The sequence below is a fragment of the Perca fluviatilis genome, chromosome 19 (genome assembly GCF_010015445.1).
Source record: "Perca fluviatilis chromosome 19, GENO_Pfluv_1.0, whole genome shotgun sequence".
In the NCBI taxonomy this organism is placed as follows: Eukaryota; Metazoa; Chordata; class Actinopteri; order Perciformes; family Percidae; genus Perca; species Perca fluviatilis.
Genome location: NC_053130.1, coordinates 34,401,580 through 34,421,531, shown reverse-complemented (window position 1 = coordinate 34,421,531; position 19,952 = coordinate 34,401,580). Strand labels below are relative to the sequence as shown.

Sequence of the window (19,952 nt, the reverse complement as noted above, 5' to 3'; positions counted from 1 at the left end):
GAATCAAGTCAATAAAGAATACATGTACTGATTAATTTTACAAAGAACATCTAATTGTTACATCCATATGTAGTGACTGACAATAATTTACTTTATCCCATTTCTTACAAAAAGCCAATGTGAGCAGCAGACTTGGACAAAGTCGCAGGACACCACACAACTTTTCAGATGCATGATGATCCAGACCACTGTTATTCTGAAATGAATACAGTACTTTATATCTCAATGATTGAACATGACACTAGAGGTCTTCACAGGTCCCAACATTTGTGGCAGAATCCAAAAAGACCCGGAAATGTGCTCTCTGGAACCGTACTGGTGTATTTTTTCAAATCTGGAGCCAGACCTGCAGAGAACCCAAAAATGTCGGACTCAAACCTAACTGGACCCGGGAGACACACACCCGATCGGCACTGTTTTGACAGCTGATTGCTATTAACAAGTTAACTTTAATTTACAAGTTGTCAAAACAGAACTTTGTGTCTTGCCTAATGTAACGTCAGTAGCCTTCTCCCCTGTGCCTGCCCTGTTGATATAAATCCTCCTCCTTGTCAAGAAAGTTGGTAAAAATCCATCCAGGTTTTCTGTTATTCCTCACTTGCTGATTTAAACAGCATGGCTAATCCACTCGTTATTTCATCTAAGAAGTCCACTTGCTGTCACGGTGACGGATGACAAGTGAGGCTTGTTTAAAAAATCTGATTTGCAGTTTTGTTGTGTCTAGCAAAATAAAGATAACTTCTGCTAACAGAAGCATTGCTAATTTGCTATCATCTGTGTTCTTTGAGTTTGACCTCTGCAAGTTAGAACACACACGCACGCACGCGCGCATGCACACACACAAACTCACACACACACACACACACACACACAAACACACACACACACACACACACACACCATCATGATCGACCCTGTCTGATCACAGCCGGGTCTTCTCGGATCCTCTCAGGTATTACCATAGGCGTCCAAAGGTCTTTGGTCCTATGGTTGGGATGGATCCATGAAGACCTTTACATGATGTGTCTTTAAAAACATGACTCAGCCTGTCTGTGTCTGGGGAAGATTCCTAGTGTCTTGTTAACTGAAGAAATAGATGAAACACATCACTTAGTAATGCTCTGTTCTTCAAAGTGTACATTTCTGCTCGATCAAATAAAAACATAGAGAGCCGCAGAGAATGTTTCTGAAACATATTCAGTTGCTTCAGCTTCACATTCTTGGCTGGATTAACAGCCGGGACACCTGCTCGAGGCCCCCAGACCATTAGCTCCATTTGACCCTGTTCACTGTATTTAATACCGTATGAACCAACCATAAGCATGGCATGTTAGGTATTCAGACTGTCTGCATGTAATGTATGTTATATACATCTAAAAATGTTCTCTCTCTCTCTCTCTCTCTCTCTCTCTCTCTCTCTCTCTCTCTCTCTCTCTCATTGTCTTACAGGACCTCCAGTAAGTAGACCAGACCCCTTGTGTGACCTGCATGTGGTAAAGTGACTGGTTATTTTTGCACTTTGGTGTGAAGTGGATAAACTGCAAAGTCTCCTCGAACATACCGGATGCAAATATATTGCCTCGCCTGGATGCAGTGACACTGTGCAGTGCTCCATCATATGGCTCATTGCAACATAGCTTATTATATTTGGTCATGAGCCAAATGTGTTGTGTACATGTTATGGTTGCGCTTCAAATTGTCCAAACAGTTTTGATTCTTACAAATCATTTAAGTCTCTTCAGTTTTTAGAATTCACCGCGTGAATTAAAATTTAAAAAGGAACCTCTAAGTAAGTGACTCTGAGGTTCCTGTAGGTGTGAATGCAACCCAGTATCACGCCAAAGTGTGTAATACACCTGCTGGTCCATTGGGTTTGGCGTGTCAGTGTCACATTTTGCCTCGCTGAGGTGTGAACATTACACGCATGTATGAAGGTGCTATACCAGCAGAGAAGAAGCATAAAGTACATTCCAACCTGCCTCCCTGCCAGGTAAGATGAAATATATTTATATATTTTAATTCATTAATGGCTTTTGTTTAAACTGTTTTAGATTGCCTATGAGTGTTGCCATGTTACTTTCATTTCGTGACACTGACACGCCAAACCTAATGGACCAGCGGGTGTATTACACGCTTAAAGGCGTGACACTGGGTTGGTGAATGTGACTGTGAATGGCCAGTTGTGTGACAGACTACTGACCTGTCTGCCTGTCGCCCACTGATACGTGCATGCAAATAGTTGTAATCAAGCCTTCGTTCAAAAGGAAAACGTCTTGACTCCAGTGCTTTGATGGCACAAAGTTTCCAAACATCTGGCCACTATGAGTTTGACTTTTGTAGAGCCGTGTCAGTTTTAAAATCACCTCTGCCAAATATCCCTCCCTGGAAAATGTGAGGGATAATTTCTACAGAGGCAGTTTTAAGGTACATGAGGTCAGATAGCGAGGCGGATTTTCCACTCTCAGTACACTTCCATCTCCACAGGATCTGAGCATTTCAAGCTCAAAGACATGCTCAGATTCCACATGTCTCTTCCACTTGAGATATTGTATGGCAAACACCTATAGAGCTCAACAGTGATCGCCCACTTTTTTATCTTAACTTTAATTGCTTATATAAAGAGCTTTAAGTCTAGAACCAAGCCAGCCAGCTACAATATGACCATCGTGACCATAACACATTTGATTCGGTGCAGAAGAACATTTATAAAGTGTCAGAAAAGGCAAAGGTACAAGTCATTTCCATTGTAACGGCAAGCTCCACCAATCACATGGTAGCCGTACAGTTAAAGTGATGGTTCGGAGTAATTTCACCCTAGGGTCCTTTGCACCATGATCTCGAGCCAAACACCCCCCCCAAAAGCTTTTTTCACCTGGGTCGAACATTGGGAGCGTTAGCGTAGTGTAGCGTTATCAGCTGAATAGCTTAGCGCAGAGGCTAATGGATCCGAAGTGTCTCTTAACATTACCCCACTAATAATGCCCGAAATGATACCAAACGTCTACAGTAGTACAAATAGGTTATGCACTCATAAAACGATGGATTGGAAAGTTTGTAAGTACACCAGAAGTTTATGTAAATAACACTTGCCTGCTGGCTTCTGCTCTCTGCTGCTACTGCTGCTGTTACTACCGGGCAGTAAGAGTGCTTAGGGACATCTACAAATTACAACACCGAAAAGAGATGCAACAAAAATATTTATTAATTTAATGATTAAATAAGGTAATGTCTCCAAACTTACCTCAATTATTACTTGTCTCCTGCTAGTTATACTACAGCACTTACTTTAAAAAATAAGTTAAATTAAAAATATTTTTGTTGCATCTCTTTCGGGTGTTAAATGTCCCTAAGCACTCGTCTCCCAGCAGCAACAACAACAGCAGAGAGCAGAAGCCAGCAGGCAAGTGTTATTTACATAACCTTCGGGTGTATAAAACTTTCAATCAATCGCTTTATGAGTGCATAACCTATATATACTAGTGTGGACCTTTGGTATCATTTCGGACGGCATTATTAGTGGGGTCATTTAAGAGACACTTCGGATCCATTAGCCTCGGCTAAGCTATTCAGGTGCTAAGCTACTCTCATGCTCTCCCAATGTTAGACCCAGGTGAAAAAAGCTTCTGGGGGGTGTTTGGCTCGAGGTCATGGTGCAAAGGACCCTAGGGTGAAATTACTCCGAACCATCACTTTAAGCTTAAAGATTCACTGTGCCTTCCACATGGATGTTCAACGTTAAAACATGATGTATGAATAATATCCATTTATTTTCATCCATTCAGCCAAGTTTAATATGCAACCAAATTGTATACAATATATGCTGACAGTTTAATTTTTGAAAAAAATAAACTTTCAAAAACATATTTTTTAAATAATTTGGTGGCCTCCCTGCACTAAATCTAAGGACACCCTATGGGTCACAGACCCCCTGTTAAAGTTCTCTGCTCTATACTTTAATAAGGCTCGAGAATGCTTTAGAAGCATAATGATTGTGGTCCTGCTTTGGCTATTACTGTACAATGACTTCACAGATGAGTTGACTGTATCCAGTCAGACAGACACACACTACTCTGGCCGAATTTGTGTAGGACTGAAGACATCACTCAGGCTATTTCATGGACAGCGAAGGGATGAATTAAAGCTCAACAGCATGACAGCTGCATGATAAATTGGCAAGAACAGTGTCCGATACCTTTCAGGCCCAGTCACACCAGAAAGTGGCACAGCAAAATTAATTGTGATTCTGATGGTGCTTAAAGCTTGGTTATAATGCGACAGAGCACTTGTGTATAAAATGGGATCAACACAGTTGATAGTAATATAATTATAATATCTTCATTTGTATAGCACTTTTAAAAACAAAGTTACAAAGTGCTTCACATAGCAAGCCGAGAACACATAACATAGAAATACATTAAAAACACACAGCAATAAAAGAATGAAAGTACTAACCCTAACGAACCACTTTAAAAAAAAAATGGCAGAACCATAAACGGAATGAATCACAATGAATCAGAATGAATCAGATGGAATCAGGGAATGCGGTGCGATAAAAGTATGTTTTAAGCTTGGATTTAAAAGAAGCCAGTGACTCAGCCTGCCGTAATTCCAGAGCCTGGGGGCTCTTATTTCAAAAGCTCTGTCCCCCTTCTTCAGCCCAGAGTCTGGAACAGATAAAAGGCCCCTGCCAGAGGATCTCAAAGAGCGAGCAGGGTCATACGGGGACAAAAAGATCTGAGATATACTGAGGAGTCAGACCATTTAGTACCTAAGTAATTAAAAGAATAGGCCTAAACCGGGATCATGTGTTCATGTGTTCAACCCTGGTTAAAAGCCTGGCAGCTCTGTAGCCGCTCTACGGTTTTTCTATTTTGGCATGTAAAAAATGGCTATTACAGTAACCTAGTTGCTGTGAGGTAAGAGCAGGTAAAATTGTTTCTGTATCTTTCAAACGTATAGGTTTCGAATTATAGTAGTCTATATCCACGACCTTCCACTTCCGGGATTACTCTGTTGTCTTTTTGTCCCTTTTTCGACCGGATTTCCATTACCTAACGCTTCCTTTATGTTGGCGTTCTAACCTCCGGTGGATTTGTGAGGACTATGGTTAACTGCTCCTCAGATCTCTGCAGGGTAAATCCAGACAGCTAGCTAGACTATCTGTCCAATCGGAGTTTTCTGTTGCACGACTAAAACTAGCTTAGCACCGCCCAAGATGATTGTGATTGGTTTAAAGAAATGTCAATGCACCAGAGCACGTTTTTCTCCCATCCCAGAATGCTGTGTGGACTAGCCAGACATTACTCCGCAGCGCTGTGGAGGAAGGTCTGGCAAAGCGAGACTAGAATTATACCAATGTACTTATTTGACAAAAGCATGTTTTCTCAGTCCAAAGCTCACTGCTTTCTCAAAGCTCAACAGTCGTTAACAGTGCAAAATCTCCATTCATTTCCAAATTCATGAAATTCGTGAACTGAGCTCTCCTTCACAAATGAATCCACGGTTGCAGCAATTAGATTGAAATGAATCGATTATAGGGCCAAAATATAGCTGTTATGAATCCTGTTCTGATCCTTCCTCTTGCTTTATTTTTACAGATAAAGCACATTAGCAATAACAGTTGGCTATTACATGTACATTATATTAAACTATTACATATTACATTGTAATTTCCCGACTGGGGATCAATAAAAAAAAGTATAAAATATAAATTATGGCCTTCCGCCTTTTGGAATTTTTCCGATCTACTAAGAAAATTTTCCTGAGAACATATCCATTCTTTAGAGGTGATTCCTCAGAAGTTATATGATTGAGATACTCTCAAGTCCAGGTAAATGATCCATGGAGCAGTAGCATGAGTACATATAATGTAGTTAATGTCTATTCCTGCCGAGGTTCACAGGGGACTGGGTCCCATCACAGCTTGCAGGGACAAGGCTACCCTATTCTCTCAGGGGTTTATTTCCTTAAAAATGGACCCTAACACAGCTGTAATATGAAAATACGAAATAGTGATACGAAATAGCTTTTTTTTTTTTGTTTCTTAGAACTGGCTTGCTTGCGTCCTTTGTAAAACCTAGAAGATCGCGACTGTTCACAGGTAACATCACAGGGGCAGGGCTCCGTTGGCCTCGGATGAGCCTTGTGCATGTAACACACTTTAACATAATCAGAGATGATGGGAAACACCCTCTGACTCTGATAAAGCCGGACAGGACACCAACAGGGGTCCTTCACAAGCTGTCAGTCAAAAGCTCCAAACATAGAAGGACAATTTACAATGTCCATTTCAAACAAGTATTCAATGTAGCTACACAAAAGGAGGCAGCTTCATGCTAATGTTTGTGTGTGTGTGTGTGTGTGTGTGTGTGTGTGTGTGTGTGTGTGTGTGTGTGTGTGTGTGTGTGTGTGTGTTCAGTTGTAGGAAACACCAAAGTCAGCTTCTGGGTAAAATAATACCAATAAGAATTTAAATCAAACCTGTTTCCTATACAACCCAAACTAACTTCTTATTGAACAGAGGAGTACCCAGGGGACCATACATCCCACGTACGATGGCTGCCCCCCACCCCCCATTCATCCCATTCCCATTCATTCAGCAGCACATTTCCAAATGGGAGCCACATGTTGGAGGGTTACTGTGTAATTCAAGTGAAGGGTTCCTTCCGGCAGTGGGTGACCTTTGCCCCTTGCAGACGGCCCCTGGAGACCCAGTAGCTAACGGGCAGGCACTTACGTGCAGCATGTTCACACTCAGCACCTGGCCAAGCACCTTTGTGCACTGCCCTCTGACTGCCAGCCTGATGAGTATAAAAGATCCTACAAAAAGCTAGAAGATTGGGGTTTTGGTTCATAAAACAACAAGAGTCCACAAGTGTCCCTACTGACTGATATATTGGGTCTAATAATGAGTGTAAGTGGATTGGATGGTTATAAAACTGTAAAGCACATTGCTTTCTTACATACTAACAAAAGAGTAAACTCAATTTGTATAGAGCACAGACTGGATTTGTATGTTGTAGAACATTTGACACAACACGTTCACATCAAACACATAAAAAAGGTGACACCAAGCTGTATGCAGTACAATGACTTTTATGTAGCAAAGAACCCAGTTGGCAAAGCTAAAACACAATCAGAATATACCACAGAACAGTATTAAAGAAGTAATCCACTGAAATGTCTTTAACAATCAAACATTCACCACCTGCAGCCTTTAAAGATGGCTCTAAAACGTTTTTAGCACCTTCATCATCACTGCACAAAGATGTGTCAAATCCTTAAAACCACTTCTCAGTTCCTCTACAACATAACTAAATGCACATAAGGCTGGGTTACCAACAAGGCAAAGTGGGCAAATGCCCCAGAACCCTAGGAACCCTGGTCTTGTAAATTCCAACAAGTCCTCCAAACCCGTACGACAATATAGCTGGTTTGTTCCTCCGCAATAATACGACCCACAGGAGCGTTTTCCGTTTCAAATTTAATGGTGTCCATTGTCGGCGTCATTTCCACGTTTCCCCTTTCATTTCTATGGGAGCAGCCGTGCAATGCATTCTGGTAGCGTCGCTGGGACTCTGGAGAAGCGGGGCGTCGAGCCGGCCACTCCTCATTTGCATAAAATTGAATCCAGACAACTTTATGCAAACGAGGAGCGGCTCGCCACCTCTCAAAAGCTGATGGAAATCTTTTAAACTGACCGTTGTCGATCTGAAATGAAGACAGATTCAGCAGCTGCAACTTGAAACTACTTTGTTTGTTTGACCCATCCACCCCCCTCCCCCAACCTGCCTCTTTACCGGGACATTTGGTGCTCTTATACTTCCTCACCTTACGTCCTGCTTTGCTCCCTTTATAAATAACTACTATGGCCACTAGAGGGCGCCACCACTGTATGTAAATATGAGTTGTAATTGCTGCTTGAACAAACGACTTATGTGGCCGTTTTTCAGGGAGGACAGTCTCGTAAATTCTCATATAAAAGCTCTCACAACATTTACACGGTACCTTGGTCTGTCAGCTAATTTCTGTTTTTCTTCATATTTTAAACAAATATCTGAAACGAATATCATTGATTAGTTCAGTGTTCCCAAACAAAGGGATTTCTATTTTTAAATTATAAATAGACATTCACATTCAATCATCAAAGCCAGTAAGCAAGAGCTCAGATAAATGTTTGAGGTTCCTCCCATCCAGCATTACTGATGTAAGAGGAATGGCTTCCCCTCTCTTGCACGCTCGCGCAAACACACACACACACACACACACACACACACACACACACACACACACACACACACACACACACACACACACACACACACACACACACTCTCTCTCTCTCTCTCTCTCTCTCTCTCTCTGGGAAGATCAGGCAGTTATTCTCCTCAGTAGCTTTTAGGAAACTGTCAAGAGTTCCTGTTTTGACTTCCAACCAATTAGCGTTCCATCCTTTACTTAAGAGCTGCTCACACTAGAAGCATTCGTGTTCCGCTCGCACACTCAATGAAAACAAAACACACTTGACTTTTTACAATGTGCTCCTTCTTGTTCTTAGAACCTGGACATTGTATTCTAGTTCTTTGTGATTTGTTTTTGATGGAAGTCCCTATTCTGCCATGTTGTCATAGTAGGGGGGAATAGGGTCAGTTACGCAGAAACATGAGGTCTTTTAGCATGCATTGTCCCAAACCAATCTTTGCATGTTTGAGTGTTTGTGGTGAAATGAAACAACTGGTTGTTCTTTTATGTTCGGAAAAACCTTGTGTTGTGTTAAAATATGATTCACTAAATGCCTGTTGACCAGAATGGGGCATGTTACTGCATCAGTAGTGTTCTGTGTGCTGTCACTGAGCTAAAAAAGGCCAAAATAAAACATATTCATACAAGATAGTAACTACCTCAAGAGTCTCCAATTAATTTTATTCTGGCCTGGTTCAGTGCAGGCATATTATATATTATGGACTTTATCTGTCAAATGTACTTTCCTTTTTGTACCAATTTTCTCTCACCCCTTTTTCAGGGTCCTCCTGGACGGGCAGGCTTTCCGGTAACTGTCTTTTTAACTTGTGTCTTTGTGTGTCTCTGTACACAGTATTTGCATGAGTAGATAGTTATCACTGCAGTATTGATGTCTCGTCTGCACTCTACTGATTAGTTGTTGTCTTTATTTGGATTTTCAAATGAGTTTTAATGATCATATATATATTGAAATTAAATACATCCAAATTAAATACATCCAGTGGTTGTTATCAGATGATAGCCATAGCTGTGTCCAACAAAATACATTTATATGATACTAATTTGCTTTGCTGAATTAGTAGCCTTAGTCAGATTACTCACAACTCGTCAACACAACAATATGTGGTCAGTGTCTCTCAGCGTCAGATACCGATGCACAAGGCACCCTTTAGCGTAAGGAGTGAGAATGTGTTGGGGAGAAGCGACCCATGGTAGCCTAGCTGTGTTGCAAAATCATGACGTCATCACGTTTAAAAGTAGGCAGGCATTTAGTCATTGTGTAATGTAATTGTGTATGTCTTCGACAATCACATTAGTTTATTTATTGCACAAATTAATTTGTGCATTTTTATTTTAATGTTATTACTAGTACTACTATAGCTGTTTTGCTATAGCCTAGTAACTTCCAATGAAAACTAGTTTTTTTTTATTGCCACAAAAAATGCCAAAACTAAATGAGAAGAAGTTCCGGATCAACCGCCTGAAACATGGAACAAACAAAACAGTTAGGGCAACAGCTGCAACAGAGGAAGGGAAATTATACAACATCTAAACACGTGCATATATATACTGTATATGTTTTTTCACATGGCCAAGATATACATTACATATACATAATACACATATACAATACATACATACATACATACATACATAATGTACATACATACATACATACATACTGTACCGTACGAACACACACACACACACAAACACATAAAAATCTGAGTAGGTAGAGAGACAGGTGAAAAGTGCTAAAAAATCATGAAGGCAAGAAACATTAACAATGTATTAAGGTGTGGGTGTGGTCAAGTTAGGACCTCTGAGCACAGACCCATCCTCCTGGGTAGACCCAAAGGCACCACATAGGCCCATAATGACGCATTCACCCCCAACGATTCACAACATTAGTGCCTAAGACTGGATTACCAACTGGGCAACTGCCTGTTTCAAAATATGCGTTTAATCAAACAAATCAAATCACCACATACCAATAGTATAGGGCCGGGTGATGAAAGAGCTCAGAAAAGTACACATTCCAAAGAGAGTGGGAAGAATGATGGTTAATTGGGGCATCTTTTGCCCTCACACTCCGGCCAAGAGCTTCCCTTCAGTAACTACTGTTTCAAAGTTGCTTCTCTCGCACAGTCCTTATAGCAACTGACTCAAGACACGCACCATTATCTTATAATTGGCACTCGTGGCAAGAAGTGACATCGTCTGGCTTTAAAGAACAGGACAGGGTCTGTGTTAGGTTCAGACTACTGAAACACTGGGTAGTTAGGACAAGAAAAGATAATGGTTTCTGGTTACATTTTAAGAAAGTGAATATTGTAATGTTTACAGCCATTGACATGACTGATTAAAGTTTATACAATGTAGTTCAATATAGTTTCCTTGCTATGTAGATAGAACATGTAATCTAGGCAGGATTAGGTTCCCTACAGAACAGAATTGCAAATTAGTTCTGTATGAATGTATTTTTAAGGAAACAGGGTTACATTGAACTCCAGTGTGTTCAGATCCACTCAACATGGAAATAAAATGAGTCAGTCTGATTCGGTATTGTTTCTATGATTACTTCTCAGTTCAGGAACCTCAGAGATGTCAGTACAGCAGTACTGAGTGCTTATAGCTTTAAAACCTTAACAATATCCATTCATAACACAGTGAGCTGTTGGCTGGATTGTGCCATGACCTCTCGGTTGTTTTAATTGACATTCTGTCTCCATTTCTGCTACAGCTTGGATGCAATGCTTATCTGACCAAACCTGCTTCTGCTGTATCATCTCTTCCCCTCCTTTCTCTTCAGTCTAACACTCTCCTCCTCTTTCTGCTGAGCAAGTAGTCACAGCATGTCAAACCCACATGGTTCATATCATGACAACAGGTGGCCATCTAGTATCTGACCTTTGTCCAGGGTAGCCAGTTACAACCAGCAATCCCCCCGCTTGGTTCTGACAAGCTCACTTGTGAAACAGGTCCATAAAACTGTGTCAAGCTGAGACCGGCCCCATGTTTCCTCCCGATGTTCCTTTGCCGGAGTTTTGCTGACGGTTTGTGTCAAAGTAAGGAAGACATTCCTTCCAGGATTTGTGATTGATTACACCTGTCAAGCAGCGGGGAATTAAATCACGAGCGGTCTTTGACTGAATGGGGGCAGGAGGATGTGGTTTTTGGAAAGAGGGCCTGTAAGAATTGAAAATCAGCGAGCAATGTGTTCCATAGAATGTGGTTCTTTCGCAAAGGGACATTATAACTCTTTATAACCAATAATCTATTAATAATTCCCTGATAATTATTAATAGAAGCTAACATCAGATATCTGCCTTCATCTGATCAACTGCAAAACTACAGTATATCACAACAATTGTGATCTCATGGGTCTTTCTCACAAGAAGTTTGTGTGTGTGTGTGTGTGTTCTTGTTTAACTATATTCGTAGGGTCAAAAAAACGGGAGTCCAGTATACTTCTGGGGTTCCAACTGCTTTGTGGGTCCAAATTGCTGGACCTCACAACTTTAAAGGGCTGTCTGAAGGTTAAGATTTGGTTTTAGGATTAGGGTTAGAATTAGGTTAGGGTAAGGGGCTAGGCAATGCATTATGTCAATGACAAGTCCCCACAAAGATAGTGCCACAAAGATAGTGTGTGTGTGTGTGTGTGTGTGTGTGTGTGTGTGTGTGTGTGTGTGTGTGTGTGTGTGTGTGTGTGTGTGTGTGTGTGTGTGTGTGTGTGTGTGTGTGTAACTACAGGAGCAATTCAAGGATTTTTTAAGAGGGTTGGCACAGGGGGGACCTTTTATCAGAATACAGCATAGAACATCTGCTTAGAAATATAGGAAATATTGAATAGGATAGAACAACACAGTGTAAATAAAACATCACATTCATTTTTAGTTTCACTTGTTTTCATTTTAAACAAATTGTATATCTGAATACATTACACATTTGCTAGACTCAGTATGCCACCTATTTAAAAAACAATTCCAGCGCTGGTTCCATGGTATCCGAATTTTGGATAGTCGTCATGGAAACATTAATTGGTCATGTGACAAGGGCTGGGAAGATTGGCAGAACAGGGAGCCAAGTGACAGTACTCTGATCCAATGGGAATCACAATTGTCAGATTGACAGCACTCTAGCCCAATGGATTGGGGGGGCACCGGGGGGGCAATTACGTTTCGGTGGGGTGGGGGGAGGGGGCACCCCTGTGTACCTAGCCTTCCTGACTCTTATCTTTTCAGGCAAGGACAAGATGAGTAGAAACATGTTTGGGACATACAGCAGGAGGAAGAGTGCAGCAACAATCAGGTTTCTGTCTGTGGAATGAAGTGCAACACATGAACTGAATGAGGTTTTACAAAACACTTAATTTGTCATGGCTCTAAAACCTACTTCAGTGAAGGTTGTATTTTGTGGTCACAGCAGATAATCACGTTGGGCACTTTGTAAAGCCCCCCGCTCTGCATTAAAACCATTTCTGGTGGTGGCAGATTCTCCCCAAGGCCTTGGTTTAAAGCAGGACCTTGGACAGGGCTTCAAAGGGCCCAGCTGTAGCCTGATAGTATTTAAAGGCTTGAACAAATATACCACATACTAATGACAGAGATACCAGCACATCTTATGTATCAGGAGGACTGAAAACAGCTGAATCTGGGTCCAGGCTCAGTTGAGATGAGGGACAGGTTCTGATTTGTATGAGAAAGCCAGGGACCATATCTTCATTAACACTGCTAGTTATATTCTGTAACATCTCCGGTCTGCCGGAGAAGACAGGCCCTTAGTGTAGCATAATTCCATTGGTGTATTGCTTGGGAACAAGATGGATGTTTCACATTTTACGCAAACATCAACGTGAACCATTTTAACATCTTGGACGAATGCAGCACTCACTGGACAGGCATTGGTCTTTGAAAAACAGGTTCCTGATCAAATATTAGCTGATAAATAGACCATGCAGTTACAAAATGATGCAATAATAGCTGTGATGCTCCTGGGGCTCAGTCAGATAAAAACAGATGGTGGTTGGACCTCCAATAGAGACTCGTTAGCTCGTTTCAGGAAAGACACATGACTGTTGAGTTAGTTAGTTTCTTGGGGCCATGTATCTAGCAGCCATTTGCATTGGCTTCCACAATGAGTGATGGGGCAGAGTAGAGACAGACAACAGTCAATAGCTTAGAACCACACAGTAAAACATGGATTTGTGCTTGAGTAGTGCAGTGGTTTTATGGTATTTCGACTCATGGCTATAAACTTGCTGTAAACTGATACACTAGTTGCTTTTCTGTTGCATTTCTGTGAGAATAGCTTCTCCAGCTGTTTGCTGCCCCCAGTGGCCCATACATGTGTCACTTTTAAAACTGTGGGTCCGTAATATTTAAAAGCAGCAATGTAAGGTAACCACAGGTGTCAATAAACCAAAACAAAGCCAATTCTGAAAAAAACGTATGTAGTGTGTGGAAGGTGTTCACTCAGACTTCTGATATCTTTACACTGTGACAGAAGGCTACTGTACCCAAACTCTTAGTATTAACATGTAGCAGGCCACAATATAAAAGGCACTATAGTAAAAAATATTGCAGCTTTAGTAGTATTTGTTGTTTCATGCTGTAGGTGTGATTTAATCATTTGCATTGGCTTTCAGTTCAGGAAATGCAAATTCCCTTAATTGAGCTGTGAATATTTATGATAAGATTAAACTTTAAACCTCAAACAAAGAAATCTTGATTCACTTTTGGCAAACCTGTGAATATATCTCGGACATGGAGTGGTCCATGGTGAATTATTGGGATATCAGAGGTTGTCCACAGACGCTCCCTAAAGTCTATCCCCAGTCTCCTCAGTCCTGCAGTCTGTCTCCACTAATCCCTCCTCACAGATGAGAGCACAGGTTAATGTTATAACTAATGCCGACGTTACACCAAACAACTTTTCAAACGATTCCACTGTCGCAGACTACCTCCTGCAGCAGTGAGTCTTCAAACAGCTGTCATCAACAGAGTAGAGTTTTTGTCATGGCCACCAACCTCTTGCCTCAAATCTGATGCTCACTTTTCACTTTCCAAACTTATCCAAACAAATGTACCAGGAGTCTTGGGCTGGGCATGACTGCGTCAAAATGTGGTTATTTCTCTATCACAGTATCGTGCATGCTTGTCTCTAGTCTCAACATTTGGCATGGCATGGTTAACTGACTAAGTCCTCTCAACACAAATGATTCTAGTCCTTAAATGGATACCATGGCACTAGGACTTTTACGGTACGTGTCCCTTGTCAGCGTCATTTCAACGCTTCCCATTGATTTCTATGGGAGCACAGAAGACAGATTCAGCAACTGCATGGCCTATTTCTCGCTTTAAATGTTTTTAGATGGGCGCCTGGGTAGCTCACCTGCTAGAGCATGTGCCCATATACAGAGGCTCAGTCCTCACTGCTATTCAATTTTTTTATTCCATTTTATTTATAGTATGAAACCATAACAAGAGTTATCAGACACTTTACAGATAGAGTATTTCTAGACCACACTATAATTTACAAAGACCCAACAATTTCGGTAATTCTCCCAAGAGCATGCATTCAGTGCGTCAGTGGCGAGGAAAAACTCCCATATCCGGTACAGACCCATGCTCTTGGTGGGCGGTATCTGACGGTGCCGGTTGGGGTCACAATAAAGATAATGGAACTATGAATAAAAATAGTAGTTGTAGTGGGTCATGTCATAGCAGGGCACTGCAGGGCATAGCAGCGCAGAGCAGGGCACCGAGGGGCGAGAAAACATTAGTGCTCTGTGGAATAAGCTCTCCAGAGCTAAGTTAGTAAAAAGCATTTCTGGGACATGAATGAACACAGATGGAAAGATAGAGGAGAGAGGAGCTCAGTGTGTCAAAGGAAGTCCCCCGGCAGTCTAAAACTATAACAGCATAACTAAAAGCTGGTCCAAGGCAAACCTGAGCCAGTTCTATAAGGGTTGGTAGATGAATCTGACGACTATGTAGAGAAGCAGAGAAGAGAAGGCAGACTCCATCAGCCGCAGGTTCGGTTCAGACCTGTGGCCCTTTGCTGCATGTCATTCCCTATATCTCTCCCCTTTCATGTCTAAGCTATTTTATCTAATAAAGGCCTAAAATGCCAAAAAATAATCTTTGAAAAAAAAAGGTTTTTAGAAACACGTTTCTGTGAACTATTTTCATGAAAAAAGAGATCATACTCCATGGTCCGTTAGAAATATAGGAGCAGACAGCCCCACGTGACGCGTTCGTCCAATCAGATGCAACAATATGGCTTGTATGAGGCTGTAGCCTGTTTTCTTTGCTTGTCAGTGGTCAGTGAAGAGAAACTGATAACTGCTGGTGGCGAGCCTACTAGCATGCAATGCTTGGAAGCGGGGCGATCCGCCTGTGAAAACAACGCCTATATGGACACGTACCATTACAAACCCATTATTGGCATCTCTTTCCCACTAGTAGCACCCATTAGGTTATATAATCACTGCTAAAAATGTTAGTGATGTGTAGCAATTCTGTTCTTATAATGTTGGTGGGATTTGGTTGAATTTAGATTCCATGTAATTAGATGAGATTGGATTCATGTAGTGTCTAAATGTCAAGGTATCCCTTTAAGAGTCCACTTCAGTCTAACCTTCTTGTTGATGCTTGTTCCTTTGAATTTTTTGCATTGGTCAATAGGGTGACAAAGGAAGTATGGGGATTCCTGGGAGAATGGTGAGTGACTTGGGCTTGTGTATGAAGCACACTATAGTAATGGTTACATTCATTATGACACAGCCAATGACAAAAGCAACATATCAGTTCTAATGAAAGCAGGGGTTTAAGAGAATGCTATTACATACCTGTGATCTACCCACAGCAGAGGTGTCCCTTATTTTGGCTGATTAGAGCTCTTCTCAGGTGTGAGGGGGTGTGTGCAGACGGTACCTCACCTGTTAGGGTGAGACTAATTACACCTTTATCATTCTAATTTTGAGTTTGAGGAATCATGTGACCCTATATACACACCAGCATGGTTTTGCCCACCTTAAACCTGAGCTGAGATGAGGTCATTATCATTGATTGTATGTATATTAGAAGTGCAGCATTGTGATTGTTGACGATAACTCATGGGTCAGCTTTAAGTGAGCATGGAACTGCTGATAATGTAACCATCATAAATGAACACTTGTAAATTCTAATAAGTTAATTGTGGCGTTAAGTGTGGCGTTACTATACAAGTACATGAAATACAACTATTGCTTTCCCTAAGAAATCCCCTTCCAATTCCCTAAGTTTGCTAGACTTTTAAATTACATACCATTAATTACAGTGTGATTAGGGGTGTCACGATTTTGATTTTAAATCGAAAATCAATCTAAATGAGCTTTCGATTTCTACTATTGAAATAAAAAGCATGATCAGCAATTCCCCCAGTATGTGTAATCTCTCTTTACCTGCCTACTTGCACATGTCCAAAGAAAAAAACAGACACAGCATAGCTTACCGACTGGTAGCATGCAGCTGAAGACACAGGGTAACATTAGCTTAGCAGTAGCCTGCAGCTGCACTTTTTCATACACCGTGGCCACTGCCGGAGTCGGAGATAACGGAGAAACAACAGAAAAGAAAAATCCTCCTCCTTCCCTAAAGTCACTGTGACAACGTTGCCTTCCGTGTGAGATATGGAAGCAAATAATAAAGGTAAAGCATGTGGGCTCTGACTTGACTTCATGGTGGGTTCATGTACACCTCGTTAAACTAATGGTGCATCCAATAGTACTTCGTTTTTCTAATATACTAAACTATTATTGTAAATACCCTTCTGCCATCTAGTGGCATTGCCGTCACTGCTGAAAACAAAAGATTTCAATTGAAAATTGAATCGAATAGTGTCCTTAAAATGGAAAGTCTAATCGAATCGTGCATTTGGAGAATTGTGACACCCCTAAGTGTGATGTCAGGTAATGTCCAACTACAGCCTTACTGTAATGTGACAGAGGTGAATTATAAGATGTTGGACAACACTTTAAAATGCAGTGATACAGTGATACTGCCATATTTTTATATTCACAAAAACATACTCCATAGTAACTCAAGATAAACGTTTAAATGTGTCTTTAGGGCCTTACAGCTGTCAGTGGTGTATAATATATTCTTCAGGTATTAGACGTTGCAGTGTGTTATTTAAAACAGCCTGTACTTGACGTCCCTCTCAGCCCACCCAGGCTGTAGTGCGTAGTATAACCACTTATTATAAATCTGTTTTACTTTAGTATTACTTCCAGTCATTTCTCTGCAGTTAACGGCCTGTAATTTTCAGGGCTACCACTCAATTCATTTGGTTACTTTTGAACATTTCTTTTTTGATTTGGTCATATTTCAAACAATTTTAGCACTGCCACATTTAAGCCCGGATATAGTTTTTAATCATATGACACTGTGGTCTCCATAGCTCACAGTGCTCTCACCTAGCTAAAAAATGTCACAGTGTAAAAACTTTTTTTTTTTAGCAAAACACAGTGGACAGCTGATGAAGAGCAGATGAAGTTTGTGACTGAGAACTCTGACATCTTCAAGTCAATTATTTTCAAGCCTCCCGCACCTCCAACGGCCCGACCAGGCCACTGAGGCGCATTCACATTCATAGCCGTGTTTTAACGCAGCAGGCCCAGGGAAAGCGAGTGTGTCTGCTATATGTGCAACAAAACAGGGGGCAAGTTGTTGAATAGACGGGTTCAAATTTTTTTTACATCAATAGTGATTGATTGTGGTTGTTCAAAGCATATATCCTCTATTATGTTCAAAGGAGCCAGAAGAGCCACTGAAACAGCTTTAACACCGTGGATACTATGAATTAGAAACATTGGATTTAAATCATTGTACAATTGGTTAACTCTACAATAAATATGTAATTATGTAAGTGCATTATATCTAATACACCAAAGGTGTTATGTCTCATTTTAAATGAAAGGCCAGGGTGAACTGACATATTTCTCTCAAAGGAAGTGGAGTGAAGTGATATGTTAAACCTGACTCTGATTTGTTGTATCACGGTGTTAGGAGTCCATCTTGATGCAGCACTTACTCAGCAAGTCTCGGTATGCTTTAAACAAACTTGGTTGTCCAAAATTGCTTAAAATCATCTGATGGCAAAAGTCTCTCCGAGAACTCTGTCTCTTTTGCCTGTCTTTGTAATATCATTGTGATGAATTGTGTATTTGTGGATAAGATTTAGACTAGTCTATATCAACGATGTTTCATTTACGGGATTACAGGAAGGTCTGGCAATGCGAGACTATGTTAAGACAGTCTCCTTGAAAGCATTAATGATAGTCGCTGTATGAATAATGAAAAAAGCTGCATAAAATGGGCAAATTATTATTTCTTTTGAAAAGTGTTGGATGAATAGTCGGATCCCTGATTCCACCGTCAGAAAGGATGTGTCAGACACTGTTAGATGATCAGACAGGCACTTTGTTTGAAGCACACTGAGGCCTTTGGTTTCCACTTAACTGACACATAGAGTAGCTGGCCTTAGTTCTTCCACCACCTCCCCATCACTAGTTCCGAGGATGCTGCATGCCCCGATCCCTCTCCATGTCTCTAACAATGGTTCCTCTCTCTCTTGTGTCTCTCTCCTCCCTTCACATATTTGTGCATGTGACTGTGTCTGCTGTGACTGAACCCAGGGCATAAAAGGACAAGCAGGGGAGAAGGTAAGGTTAGAACCATTAGCAGGTTTACTTAAAAAAACAATTTAGCACCAGTCCATTGTCCATTGTCTGAATTGCAACAAAAAAGGTGCCAGTACCCTAATGCATCAGTTCCATGACATAATCATTGCATGTGTCTTGGATTTATTTATATTCATACATATATCTTGTTTGGGTAACCCCGAATGGTCGACAATTCAATCCAAGGAGCCTGACTCGACTACCAATCTCACAGTTGAATCATCGCAGTGTCTGAAAGTGTGGCTATCCTTCCATTCGCCCTAAATGGGGGGGCTGCCATTAATAAATATTTTATTAACAATTAAAGGTAAGGGTACAAATGTGTACAAAAATCCAAACTACCGGTACACAGTACTGGCCCATTTGAGGTACGGGGCTTAGCACCGCCCAAGACGATTGTTATTGGTTTAAAGAAATGCCAATAAACCAGAGCACATTTTTCTCCCATCCCGGAATGCTGTGTGGACTAGCCAGACCTTTTTCCACGGTGCTGTGGAGGAAGGTCTGGCAATGCGAGACTAGGTCAAAGCAGACTGCTTGCATGAGCGCGAGTAGGAAGAGTTGCAGAAGAAAAGTGAAATATAAACAGGTTGCTCATTTGAGACACTGCTAAATGTGACTTGGTGGTAGAAGTGCAGAGCAGGGCACAGTATTTTGAGTACAGGTAGCATGTGATTTATATCTGTATAAGCAAACGGCAAGAGGGTCACATTCTGTAAATGGTTTCCCACCCTGGTTGGATTACCTGCACTCTTTACACCATGAAACACAATAGTAACGATTTGTCACATAAGCGTCTGAATGTTCAAATTTAAGACTCCCTAAAGAAAGTTGAGAAACACTTTTAGAGGCCACAGCAGAGTCTATGATGAGGATCTCAAAGAGAACTTGAATAAGAATGAATAGTTATATATTGAGATAAATAAATGCTGTTACTGGTGCGTTGCACAACTGTTAAATCTCAGCTCTCAGTCTTGTAGAAGTT

General features: G+C 41.1%; 1 protein-coding gene across 17 annotated transcripts in view; it reads left to right on the top strand.

The window, feature by feature from the left end:
• Positions 1 to 19,952, top strand: part of col13a1 (collagen, type XIII, alpha 1) — a 169,877-nt gene that overhangs the window by 71,040 nt on the left and 78,885 nt on the right. For 14 of the 17 annotated variants that reach the window (XM_039783679.1, XM_039783677.1, XM_039783683.1 and 11 more), the window contains exons 3-6: positions 1,450 to 1,457; positions 9,023 to 9,049; positions 15,930 to 15,965; positions 18,923 to 18,949. In XM_039783679.1, the coding sequence (XP_039639613.1) occupies positions 1,450 to 1,457; positions 9,023 to 9,049; positions 15,930 to 15,965; positions 18,923 to 18,949 (98 nt within the window). The remainder of the gene's footprint in view (positions 1 to 1,449; positions 1,458 to 9,022; positions 9,050 to 15,929; positions 15,966 to 18,922; positions 18,950 to 19,952) is intronic. The other 3 variants (XM_039783670.1, XM_039783675.1, XM_039783682.1) reach the window with 3 other exon arrangements.